The sequence below is a fragment of the Sciurus carolinensis genome, chromosome 10 (assembly GCF_902686445.1).
Source record: "Sciurus carolinensis chromosome 10, mSciCar1.2, whole genome shotgun sequence".
NCBI lineage: Eukaryota > Metazoa > Chordata > Mammalia > Rodentia > Sciuridae > Sciurus > Sciurus carolinensis.
In genome coordinates, this window is record NC_062222.1 from 96,679,011 (window position 1) to 96,692,545 (window position 13,535).

At 36.5% G+C, this 13,535-nt stretch overlaps 1 protein-coding gene across 1 annotated transcript; it reads right to left on the minus strand.

Moving 5' to 3' along the window:
* Positions 1-1,611: 1,611 nt before the first annotated feature.
* On the minus strand, positions 1,612-13,142 carry Arl9 (ADP ribosylation factor like GTPase 9). The gene is made up of 3 exons (XM_047566558.1): positions 12,842-13,142; positions 6,880-7,055; positions 1,612-2,021 (listed from the first exon to the last, which is right to left on the minus strand). The coding sequence occupies exons 1-3, from the start codon at positions 12,855-12,857 to the stop codon at positions 1,842-1,844; spliced, it is 372 nt and encodes a 123-aa protein (XP_047422514.1). The 5' UTR covers positions 12,858-13,142; the 3' UTR covers positions 1,612-1,841.
* Positions 13,143-13,535: the final 393 nt, after the last annotated feature.

A 13,535-nucleotide genomic window follows, 5' to 3' on the forward strand; every position in this document is an offset into this window, starting at 1 on the left:
CCTTTGAAAAAGGCATCAAGGAACCATGTAGGCCTCTGACCCCATTAGAACGCACAGGGAAGAGCATAGCATAGAATGCAAGCTCAGGACTGGAAGTCGTCTACACTGGGCTACATCTGTTTACAGGGAGAAGACCAAGATGATTAAGGGATGTGTCAGGAGTCCATTTGTAAAAAGCCTTGGGAAAGAAGCTAAAATTCCTAAATCCTAAATCAATGTGTGGTCCCACTTCCATAGGCCAAACAAAAGGTTCTGCGTTAGCTATCTGAGTGGCAGTGGTGATGGGATCAGGACAAACAGGACGCGGCAGCACTGACAGTGAAGGTAAGACACCTTGACTCAGGCCCACGCCTCGCCCCTCATAGGCAATCATTGTGCACACACATTTGTACACAAGTGCCTAGGTTGGGTTACATTCCATTGTAACCTAAAGCTTGATAGAGACAGTTTTCTGCTGACATTGAGAGGGGTTAATCATCTTCATCATATTTGGTTCTTTGGCACAGATTCCAAAAATGTAAAATGTAGAATTTACACAAGTCTACTTTCAAAAAAAAATTTTTTTTAAATCAAGGCAAAGCACTATAGTTGAAAGTTGAATTTACATCATGTCTGTAGGTAAATATCATTATCAGTTTATAAACATTTCTAGTAAAGTGTATCTATGTACAAAAGCAAAATGTCAAGAATTTTAAAAGCAAATCCCTACAATATTCCTCACTTAGTTTGACGGCTCCTAGAGACAAATGTTTCATAACTTTCTAAAAGTGGTTGATTTCTATTTCTCTGTGGATTTGAAAGTGCTCACTTTCCTCATTCTACTATCCTGTAATTCTATCCCAGTGTTAATGGATCCACTTAAAAGAAAGACACATGGATTTTTACTTGAGAACAGGAAGCTTGTTAAAATCTTTTAATAGAAACTTAATATCACTAAAAATCACAAGTGGGATGAAAATGTGCTAACATTCACTTTACTTTTGTTGATTAAATATCCTAATTCCAGGAGTGGGGGTGGAGCTCAGTGGAAGATCATGTACTTAGCATATCCAAGGCCCTGAGTTCAAACCCCAGCACTGCAAAAATAAAAAAAATTCTAATTCATTTCAAATACACCGTTTTTAAAAATACGTTCAGGGCTGGGGAGATAGCTCAGTTGGTAAAGTACTTGCCTTGTAAGCACAGGGCCCTGGGTTCGATCCCCAGCACCGCAAAAAAATAAATAAAATAAAATATGTTTAGCTGGGTGCGGTGGCGCACACCTGTAATTCCAGCAGCTCAGGAGGCTGAGGTAAGAGCATCACAAATTCAAAGGAAGCCTCAGCAACTTAGCAAGGCCCTAAGCAACTTAGTAAGACCCTGTCTCAAAATAAGAAATAAAAAGGACTAGGGATGTAACTCAGTGGTTAATCACCCCTGGGTTCAATCCTTGGTTCCAAAAAATAAAATAAAATACGTTTTTTTGTTTGGTTGGCTGTTTTCAGTATTGTAGGTTGAATCCAGGGGTGTTATACCACTGAACTCCAGTCCTTTTTTATTTTTTATTTTGAGACAGGCAGACTGGCCTCAAACTTGAGATCCTCCTCTTTCATTCTCCCAAGTTACTGGGATTACAGTTGTGCACCACCACACCCAGCTACAAATGTGTTTAAAGTTCAAAGTCTAAATACATAGATACTCTGTAATGAATTAGCATTATCTTTGTATATATGCCATGCATTGAGAAAACAGGAAATGTCTTATTTTTTAATTGAAAGTGGAAACCTTTGACTTCAAGCCTGCCATTCAACATTCCCTGATGACATTTAACGTGGTGAGTCATACAGTGGGCCTCGTCCTGCTTATGGCATGTCTGTAGCCAGGTGTGCAATCAGGTCTTTGGCATCTTGCATGGTAGACGGTATCTCTGAGCCATTTGTGGTCACTTGAGTTCCAAACAAGAACAGCTTTCTGTCGTTTCCTACCTCAGATAACCCTAAAGCTTCGTGGATATCTGTAATGTGATAGGCTGCTTCGAGATCCTTCAGCCAGAATGGAAAAAGAATAGGAAAAAGTCAGTTATTTTTTAATCCTTTGGAATATATAGACTTATTTTTATTTATTGCTCTCAATGACTTCCCCATTTTTTTTTTTTTTTTTCTTTTTGCGGTGCTGGGGGTTGAACCCAGGGCCTCATTCTTGCAAGGAAAGCACTCTACCAACTGAGCTATATCCCCAACCCCAACTTCCCCATTTTAATACAGAGGATATTGTGGCCCTAATTGTGATGATACCAGTAGATGTTTGAATATAAATATTTTCACCAGAATTATGTCAGCACTGGGAGTGGGGAGTGGTACTGGGGATTGAACCCAGAGGCACTTTACCACTGAGTCATATTCCCAGCCCTTTTTATTTTATTTTGAGACAGGATCTGATTCAGTTGCTTATGACCTCACCAAGGTGCTGAGGCTAGCCTCGAACTTGAGATTCTCCTGCCTCAGCCTCTTGAGTTGCTGGGATTTCAGATGTACACTGCTGTACCCAGATTATGCCAGCATTTATGTGTTATCAAAGTATTTTCTGGAATGAAGCTAAGCCAATCTAATACCTAATACTTTATTTTCTAAACAGAGCCATTTCTATTTTTTTTTAATGATGCTAGGAATTGAATCCAGGGCCTTGTGCATGCGAGGCAAGCACTCTGCCAACTGAGCTATATCCCCAGCCCCATCACTATTTTTAATTCAAGATTACTTTCTGGGGGGTGGGAGGGAGGCAAGAATGGAGGAAGGAGGAACTGTATAGAGGGAAAAGAGGGGTGGGAGGGGTGGGGAGAAGGAAAAAAATAACAGAATGAATCAAATACCATTACCCTATGTAAATGTATGATTACACAAATGGTATACCTCTACTTCATGTACAACCAGAGAAACAAGTTGTACCCCATTTGTTTACAATTAAAAAAAAAAGATTACTTTCAACAGGATCAGTTAAAACAAATTTACATTTATCAAAAGGAATTTGATTCATTAGTTATTTCTTGTTCATATCATATATTTCTGATTTTAGCCATTGTGAACTTTCTTTTCTGGTCAATATTTCCAATGAACAATAATTTTGGATCAAACTTTGGGAGGTAGAGAGAGACAGACAAGAGACCAGGGTGGGAGCAGATTGAGAACAAGAATGGTAGGAGAGGGAGGCCGAGAGCAGGCAGAGAGGCGAAGAGATGTAGCAGGGACAGAAACCCTTAGGGAGAGCCACCTGGACTTATGCTGCATGCCAGAATCAAACTCCTAGAGTCAAAATGGCAAGACCCAAACATACTCCTCTGCCTCTCATGCATCCAGAAGTATTTAGACAAAAGGTCTCTGATTTTTCCTTTGATAAATATTGGATCCCCTTTTGTTTTTCAGTACTTTGCAAAAATTTTGGCACTTTCACTTCTAAAACTGCAAATTCTAAAAATTGGCTTTTTGCTATTTCACAGCACTTTCTTAAGCTTTAGAGTATTGTTTTATTTGTTTGCTAGTTTGTTTGTTTGTTTTGTTTGAGATGGGGGCCTCACTATGTTGCCCAGACTGGTCTCAAATTCCTGGGTTCAAGCAATCCTCCTGCCTCAGCCTCCTGAGGAGCTGGAATGACAGTGAGTGCCACTGCACCTGACCAGGAGAACAGTTTTACAGTTCTAAAAATAATCCAATACTGAGTCATTTTCTTCCTATATCAATACAAACCTATCAAATTCTACCACGGGGAGGCTGGAAGGCTTTCCATGATGTGCTGCAATTAGTAACTGGTTGGAAGTGGTTACCCTCTGAGTGCTGGTAGTCACAATATATCATTGACTTGTTTGAAACCTGAATTTATTTGGTCCATCATCTTATAATAATTCTTGTAAGGGTTTTAATGACTCCAGTAACATGTGGGTGATGTCCCAGATTAAATAAGTTCACTAATGGAATTGGAGTAGAAAAAATAGGAAGAGAAGGGTGGTGGGTGATATAACACATAAGGTATAAATACAGGGTTTATTCCACACTTATATAATTGGGCCTTAATAGAGTTAATAATGCAAAGAGTAAAGATAAAGAAGATGATTTCTTTGAAAACCTTTACATAATAACTTGAACTTAGCTAAAATAATAGACTAAATATTTTGGCCAAAGAATATAAAAAAAGATAAGTTGAACTTGTTATGATTTGGATATGAAGTGTCCCTCAAAAAGCTCATGTGTTAGGCAATGCAGGAATGTTTAGAGATGAAATAATTAGCTTATGAGAGCTGTAACCTCATTAATGGATTAATCCATTTGATTTATTAACAATTTAAATGGACTACTGGCTGGTAACTGTAGGCTGGTGGGGTGTGGCTATGGAAATAGGTCACTAGAGGGGTGACCTTGGACTATATCTTGTCCCTGGCTCCTCACTTGCTCCCTCTACTTCTTGGTTGTCATGAACTGAGCAGCATTTCTCAGCCATGCCCTTCTACTGTGAGGTGTTACTTTTCCTTGATTCCAGAGCTCAGATGACCATGAACTGAACCTCTGAAACTTAAAGCCCAAAATAAACTTTTCCTCATCTAATTGTTCATGTTAGGTGTTTTGGTCACAATGATGAAAAGCTAACTAACACAAACTAGAATATACAAACCTTTTCTAATTAAGACCCAGCAAAAATTATAAATGTGACAATGAATGACTTTGTTTATTTAATTTGATGAAGAGACACAAATCACAGAAGAAAGTATTAATAAATTAAAAATAGAAGTCTTCACTCTCTGCCATGTGAAGATACAGCAAGAAGGTGACCATATACAAACCAGGAAGAGGGTCCTCAACAGGAACAACGCCTTGACCTAGGACCTCCCAATCTCCAGAATTGTGAGATACTGAAAGTCTAAGGTACTGGGGACACTAAAAGACTACAGGGTAGAATCTGTACTGCCTCAGCTCCATACAGTTAGATGAGAAGATGCACAACTAAAAAGCAAGGGAACGAAGTGTCTTGAACAAGCCAAGATGTTCCAACAACAGAATCCGTAGACAACATAGTAGAAGAAATGTCAGAGAAGGAGTTTAGAAAATACATAGTTAGATTGATCTTCAAAATAAAGGATGGTATTGAAGAGAAAATAGGGGAAGTGAAAGAATACTTCAATAAAGAGGCAGAGATTAAAAAAAAGAATCAAGCAGAAATTCTCAAAATGAAGAAAACAATAAACCAAATTAAAAAGTCAATGGAAAGTATGACCAACAGACTAGACCACTTGGAAGACAGAACCTCTTACAATGAAGACAAAATATATACTCTTGAAAATGAAGTTGACCACACAGAGAAGATGGTAAGAAGTCATGAACAGAACTTCCAAGAAATATGGGATAACATGAAAAGATCAAATTTAAGATTTATCAGAATAGACAAAGGCATGGAGATACAAACCAAAGGAATGCGCAGTCTTTTCAATGATGTAATATCAGAAAACTTCCCAAATCTAAAGAATGAAATGGAAAATCAACTACAAGAGGCTTACAGGACCCTAAATTACAAAATTACAGCAGACCCACACCAAAATTATAAAGAGAATTACTAGCATACAGAATAAGGATAGAATTTTAAAGGCTACAAGAGGAAAAAACTCAAATTACATATAGGGAGAAACCAATTCGAATCTCAACTGATTTCTCAACCCAGACCCTCAACGCCAGGAGGTCCTGGAATAACATATATCAGTTCTGAAAGAAAATGGATGCTAACTGAAAATTTTATATCCAGCAAAATTAAACTTCAGACTTGAAGATGAAATAAAAACCTTCCATGATAAACAAAAGTTAAAAGAATTCACAACTAGAAAGGTTGCACTACAGAACATTCTCAGAAAAATATTCCATGAGGAGAAAATGAAAAAAAAAAAAAAAAAAAACAATGAAAATCAGCAAAGGGAGGAACTACACTAAAGGAAAGGTCAATCAGACATTCACATTGTTATGTGACCATCGCCACCATCCATCACCCAAACTCTCTTAATCTTGCTAAACTGAAACTCTGTGAGTATCAAATAATTCCCCATTCCTCCCTCTCATAGCTTTGAGCAACCACCATTCTACCTTGTATCTTAGTGGATCTGACTTTACTAGGAGCCTCAATAAGCCGAATTTTCAATATTTGTCCTTTTGTGGCTGGCTTATTTCATGTAGCATGATGTCCTAAAGGTTCATCTTTGTGTTGTGATATGTCAGAATTGCCTTCCCTTTTAAGGCCAAGTAATATTCCATTGTATGTATGTACCACCTTTTGTTTATCCATTCATCATTGGATGGGCTCTGGGGTTGCTTCCACCTTCTCGCTACTGTAAAGAGTGCTGCTATGAAGATGGGTATGTAAATAGCTATTTGAGTACCTGCTTTCAATTATTTGGGGTATATGCCCAGAAGTGGAATTGCCACATCATATGGGAACTCTATTTTTTGAGGAGCCACAATATTATTTTCCATAGCAGCTACACCATTTTACATTCCAATTTCCCCATGGAATATTTTGAATGTGTATGTGAAATAAATTCAGGTCAATCTAATTGGTTTGAAACAAAACTATTTCTTTATACATACAAGTCATTCAAATATTGTGTTCAATTCAACCATTAATATGGTTATTGAAATAAGTTCAATATACCTTTGTTAAATTCCTACTATGCACAAAGCAGTATACTTAGGTACTTCAAGTGACACAAAGATTAATAACACTCATTACACTCAAGCAGTTTATAAACCAGGAGATCTAATAAATCAAGTTGAATATACAGCATGTTGCTGAATATCTAGCTATTAAAAATGGGCATTTCTCATATTAATAAGAAACGTATTGAGCGTGATTTATATTTGCACAGATTTTTACCTGTTTGTGTGCAAACACAACCAGAGGAAGGATTGGATTTGCTTCTGTTAGTTGGTGAAGATATTTTTTGGCTTCAGGTAAGCGATTGTGATCTGCTGAATCCACCACAAAGATCAGCAACAATCCCTTCGGCAGGTACATTTCCCAGGAGGAACGGAAAGGCTCGCTGCCACCAACTACAGAGAACAGTAGAGGAAGAAGACACCAACAAATCACATGAGCATCCACCAAGAGGCAGGCAGGGTACACTGTATAGGTGTTCTGACAAAATTCCACTTGTTAGAGGGTACCCAATTCTGAGCGCAATCAGAGAGATACTACCAGGAAACAGTTAGCCACTAGGAATGACTACCCTTCATAAGAGGATCATTCATTCTGGAATCAGAAAGGATCAGTGTGCAGATAGTAAATATTACAGGGAATGTCTCCTGATCCTGATATACATAGCAGACTCACCAGCCACTAAGTTCATCAATGGGAGTACACTACCAAAATAGTTAAAGGTGGTAGGTTAAAGCACATGTCACTCTAAAATAATTTTTAAATGGACTGAATTTGTTGGCTACCCTCACTTGCATAATTCTTTTCCTTTGTCAGAATCCCAGAACTAATTTCTCTTTTTAATATTGCATTGTGAGAGAATATGATCTTAAGGTATTCAGGAATACTTTTCTTAGGATAAAAATGCCTTTAGATTAGAGAATTTCAGTCTACTGATTCTTCCTATAGGAAACTTTTTGGTAATGATAATATACACAATGAATTTAGCTTTTACATTTCTTCTAGGATAGGTGTTGGCAAACTATGGCTGGATGTACAAATCTAGACAACCACCTATTTTTGTAAAGCTCACAAGTTAAAAAGTTTTTTTTTTTTAATGCATTAAAATGTAAAAAAAAAAGTTTGAAAAAAATGCCATATTATGACTATGAATATCATATCAAATTTAGATTCTAGTACCCACAAATAATTTTATCAGAACATAACATGTTTTGGTTTACATATTGTCCGTGGCAACTCTTACACCACAATGGCAGTTCAGTGGTTACAACAGAGACCATGTGGTCCACAAAGCCCAAATTATTTACTATCTAGCCCTTGATAGAAAACTATATCTGTAACAGGAACTTAAAAAAAGTCATTTTAAACACTAGTAGGAAAGAATTTGCCTTTCTCTTGTTTTCTTTTGCATCTATCTAGGCTAGTCATTCTTCTAAGTATTTTGTGGTTTTCATTTGTTAAAATTTTGAAACTTCTAAGCAATTTAGATGACTTCAACACAATTTAAATGTCCATGGACATTAGGATTATTCCTCATTTCTTGTTACCATAAACAATGCTGCTGTCAACACTTTAGTATTTGTCTCCTGGTATGGGTTTATGTGAAAGGAAGGCCAACTATGTCACATTGTTTTCTAAAGTGGCTGGTTCTGATTTATATTCCACCAATAACCAGTAAATTTCCTTTGGATCTACATTCTCTTCAAAACTTGGTTTTATCAGATTGTGTGTGTGTGTGTGTGTGTGTGTGTGTGTGCGTGTGTGTATGCCTAATTTAAATTCCTTTGCTTAATGATCATTAAACCTTTTTTTCATGTTTACTTCTAATTTGTTTCATATGAAATATTTTTTATTTGTCTTAATTTTTTCATAAGAGTTCTTAATATTTTGTGGATACTGTTCATATATCGGTTATATGTGTTGCATGTATTTCTCTCATTTTGTGGCATCTTAAAAAAGTTGAGCAGAAGTTCTCAATTTTAATGTAGTTCAATTTACTCTTCTTTCTTCATTGTTATTGCTTTTTATATCCTGTTTTGTATTCTGCATCTTTACCATGGAGACATAGATATTCTCTATTTTCTTTACAAAGCTTCTTACACTGGAATTTTACCCATCTGAACTTGATGCATACATATGTATATAAAGAGGCTGGAAACCAGTTTCACTTTTTTCCCGTGTTGTCCCAACACCATTTGTAAAACAACCTCTCTTTTCCCCAGAGGACTCTGCTCTGTACACTTGGTCACTTTGCTCATTCCTGTGCCAATACCACACAATGTTAATTTTAAAGTTTTATAGTAAGATTTGATATTTGACAGAACAAGGCTACCCTTCTTACTCATTTCTTCAAGAGTGCCCAGCTTTTCTTATACCTTTATACTTCCATGTAAGTTTTAGTTGTAGCTTTTCAAACTCTTAAAAAGTCTTACTGGGATTCTGATTGGAATTGAATTATTTCTAAACATCAATTTGGGGAAGAATTAACATCTTTTTTATGTACTGACTTCCTATCAATGAAAATTATGTCTCCATTTATTTAGATCTTCTTTCAGTGTTTTAAAATGACATCTGCAAATTGTCTCTCTCTCTTTATATATATACAGAAATTATGTTTGTTGCTATTGAAAATGTATCTTCTTTAAAATCATATTTTCTAAGTCATACACAGTAGGGCACGCCTACAATCCCAGCAACTGGGGAATCCTCCCAGCAGGAGGATGGCAAGTTTGAGGTCAGTCTCAGCCACTTAGCAAGGCCCTAAGCAACTAAGCAAGACCCTATCTCAAAATAAAAATAAATAAATAAATAAATAAGACTAGGGAAGTAGCTCTTTGGTAAAGCACCCCTAGGTTCAACCAGAAAAAAGAAAAATCATATTTTCTTCATGTTGCTAGATAACAGAAACGTAATTGACTTTTTAAAGTAATTTGAAGGGTCTTTTAGGTTTCCTTTAAAGAAAATTACATCATTCATAAACAAGATCTATTTTATTTCTTCCTTTCTCATCCTAATGCCTTTTCTTTTTGTTGAACTGACTTGGACCTTCTGTATGTTGAATGAAAATGCTCGTTTGACCTGGTTTTCAAGGGGCAATACTTCTAATACTTTATGTTGAGGAATCCTGTGTTCTGAAGTTTTGGTGGTTTAAGGAATTGCCATTTATTTTTAGCTTATTAAGAATTTTTAAGCCAAGCCCCCAAAACCAAAGGCTGAATGTTTTCTCTGATATGTGGAAGCTAATTCACAATAAGAGTGGCAGGTGGATAGGGAAGAATAGTTACTTTATATTAGGTAGAGGGGAATGAAGGGAGGGGTAGGGGCATGGGGGAAAGAACAATAGTAGAGTGAAACAGACATTATTACCTCATGTACATGTATGACTGCATGACCAACGTGATCCTGCAATATGTATAATCAGTAAAGAGAGATTATACTCCATTTATGTATGATCTATAAAATGGATAAATGCATTCTAGTGTCATGTACAACTAATTAGAACAAATAAAATAAAAATGTTTTTAAATTAAGAAAATTTTTTAAATTTTAAAAAAGTTTTTAAATCATAAACAATTGAATTTTGCATTTTTTTCTTTTATTGAGGTGATCATATATATTTATCTAGTTAACAATGTAGCAAATGACATTTATAGATTTTTTCAAAGGTTAAAGTTACTTTTTGTTTCTGAAAAAGCAGGGCTTGGTCATGATACATTGTTTCTTTCATATACTAACTGGGTTTTGATTTACTACATTTTTTTTTCCCCAAATTTCTGCATCTATGCTAATGAATTTCCTTTTCTTATACTTCTTAGCCTGGCTTTGGTTATAGTGACTTCACTGTAGGAAAGACTACTTTTTTTTTCCTATTGGGTAGGAGAATTTATGGAAGATTAAGATTGGTAGAGCTCACCTATAAAATCAACTGATCTGGTGTTTTCATTATAGAGTGAGTTTCAGCTAGTGATTTCATATCTTTAAATTTTTAAAATTATTCGGTATCTTATTTTTTCTTATCTTCCACATTTTTATTGATGCTCTGTAGTTGTACATAATGGTGTGATTTATTTTTACAAATTTGTACATGTACGCAATATAGCAATATAATTTGGCCAATAGTTTTATTTCTTCTTGAATCTGTTTTTGAAATATATACGTTATTAGCACAAATGTAAATATACTCTTGACATCTTTTTTTCATATAAGACATTAGTTGTGCTTTCTAGTTTTCCCTTGATAAATTTCATCAGAAGATTGTCTATTTTGTTTATCTTTCTAAGAACTAACTTTTGACCTTTCTTCTCTTTACTACTGTATCTTTGTAATTAATTTCATTGGTTTCTTTATAATCTCTTTCCTTCTATCCTCTTTGATTTTAGTCTGTTGTTCTTTTCTAATCTACATTGTATATTTAACATAAGTTTTAAGTTGTCTTTTTTCAGCTATAAGCATTTAAGATTATAAATTTCTTTAAATGCATCATTTTTCTTGGCATGACAGTTTTGACCAATAGATTTTGTCATTGTTCTTTTTAGCAATCACTTGATCTGATTATTTTTAAATTTCCATAATGATTTATCTTTGAACCATGAGTTATTTAAAAATGGACAGATCTATCTTTTGAAGGTTTGGGGTTTTTTGGTTGTTTTTTGTTTTCTGGTTTTTTTTTTTTGTTGTTGTTGTTGTTTGGGCTGGGGAGATAGCTCAGTCCGTAGAGTGCTTGCCTTGCAAGTACAAGGCCCTGGGTTCAATCCCCAGCACCGCAAAAAAAAAAAAAAAAAAAAAAAAAAAAATGAACCCAGGACCACTTAGTCACTGACCTACATCCTCAGCTCTGCCCCACAACCCATTGTGTGTGTGTGTGTGTGTGTGTGTGTGTGTGTGTGTGTATGTGTGTGTGTTTCTTATTTTGAGAGTGTTTCACTAACTTGCTTAGGGCCTCATTAAGCTGCTGAGGCTGACCTGGAATTTGCAATCTTCCTGCCTCTGTCTCCCCAGTCCCTAGGATTACAGGCATGCACCACTGCACCCAGATAATTCAATGAAGAGTTTTAAGTTAGCAAGTATGTGTTAAAATATTGCTCTTCACAAATGGACGAAAGCAAAAATAAAAAAGATGACTGCAGGAATCTGAGGAATCTGTGAGAGAGGTTTTGACTCATGTAGGCAGTGGGAAAAGATGTCACTGATAAATTCTAGTTACACTTTGGAGATAGAAAAACTCAAAATGTTTCACTTGTGGACTGAAGGCAAAGATAGAGAAGGAGGAATCAAGGGTGACTCCCAGGTTCTGCCTTGAGAAACTTGATGGGTGAGGAGTCACTTATTGGTCAGTAAATTCTAGGTAAAGGAACAGATAGGGGATAAATCAAACATTTTTTGTTTAACCACATTGTTTGAGAGGTAAATTAGATGTTCAAATAGAGATGTCAGGAGACAATTGGATATGTTTGGGCTAGACAGGTCAATTTTGAGGGTCATTAGAATATAGATAGTATTAAGTGCCATGAAGATGGATCAAGTCGTCCAAGGAGAGAGTGTAAGAAAAGACAAGAGGGCCAGACATAGTTAGTGGTGCATGCCTGTAATCCCAGCAACTTGGGAGGCTAAGGCAGGAAAACCACAAGGCCCTCAGCTACTTAAGGAAATCCTATCTCAAAATAAAAAGGTCTTGGAATGTAGCTCAGTGGTAAAACATGGAGAGAAAGAAGACAAGGGACCTGACCCAACTTTGGGGCACAGCAACATTTAGCAAGGTGATGACTCCAGAATTGGTACACAGTAGGGACTTTGGGACTGCCATCTAGTTGGAAGAAGAGGTTTGGGGATTGTCTATAATTTCACTTGCAGAGAAAGAAGCACACTGTACTTATTTAGGCTGCATGTTTATTTGCAGTAGTGTGGGAAGAGGGAGGCTGATTATAGATTATAGGAGGGCATGCTAAAGCCTTTCTTAAACTCCCCTTTGTCTCCATCACTGCATAAAAGAAGAAAATTTTAAAAAGCAGAAAGTGATTCCTAACTCCTTCACCAGGGCAGGCACCTCAGTATTAAACCACACATGCATCCAAAAGTTTGTGTAAATCTGATCCAGCATCACAAGAATCCAGTCAATAACACCACATCTGGCTTAAGATAAAAGAAAATGCTATCTGATAACTAATGAGGAAATAGAGCTTACTCTCCAGGAACTCCATTTGGTTGTCTTCAGTGTCGATGCAAACAGCATTGAAACCTTGGGTGGGTTCTTTGCTATGCTGGACTCTGTTTAAAGCTAGAGAGTGAAGGATGCTGGTTTTCCCTGCGCCATCCAGTCCTAGCACTAGGATCTGCTTATTTTTCTCCTGTGAAACAAAAGATAAATCAATAAACCTACTCCATCAGGACCTTGTTTTCCGGACTCCTGATAATGTGCCTGCCTGTATTAAGACCTAATAATAATCATGGAATCGACAACCAGAGCAAACTTCACATTTTATAGGTCTAAACCAAACCACCAATCACCTTAAGTTTTCTAATTAGCCATTACTACTTATGTGACTATTAATCTCATACACTTTCTCCGTCCCCCAACTCCTGTTCTCTCTCTCTCTCTCTCTCTCTCTCTCTCTCTCTCTCTCTCTCTCTTACACACAGGCACACAGACACACACAGACACACACACACACACACACACACACACACACACACCCCAGTATTTATGGAAGGTGCTACAGGTCTCAGGGTTGATTTCCAGAATTCTTGTTCACATCCTTTGGAAACTGTACCAGAATTTGGTTTGTTTTTCCGGGTCTTGGGACCTCCATGGTGCACACATCTACTGTACCACTCAGCATGCAAGCATTTAAGGTCTCATATTATTGTTAATCTATGTT

Excerpts from the sequence above, each read along its gene's own strand:
- Arl9 (XM_047566558.1), bottom strand. Across the intron at positions 2,022-6,879 it reads TTGTGTTTGCACACAAACAG|GATCTCGAAGCAGCCTATCA; the intron begins GTAAAAATCTGT and ends TTCTGGCTGAAG.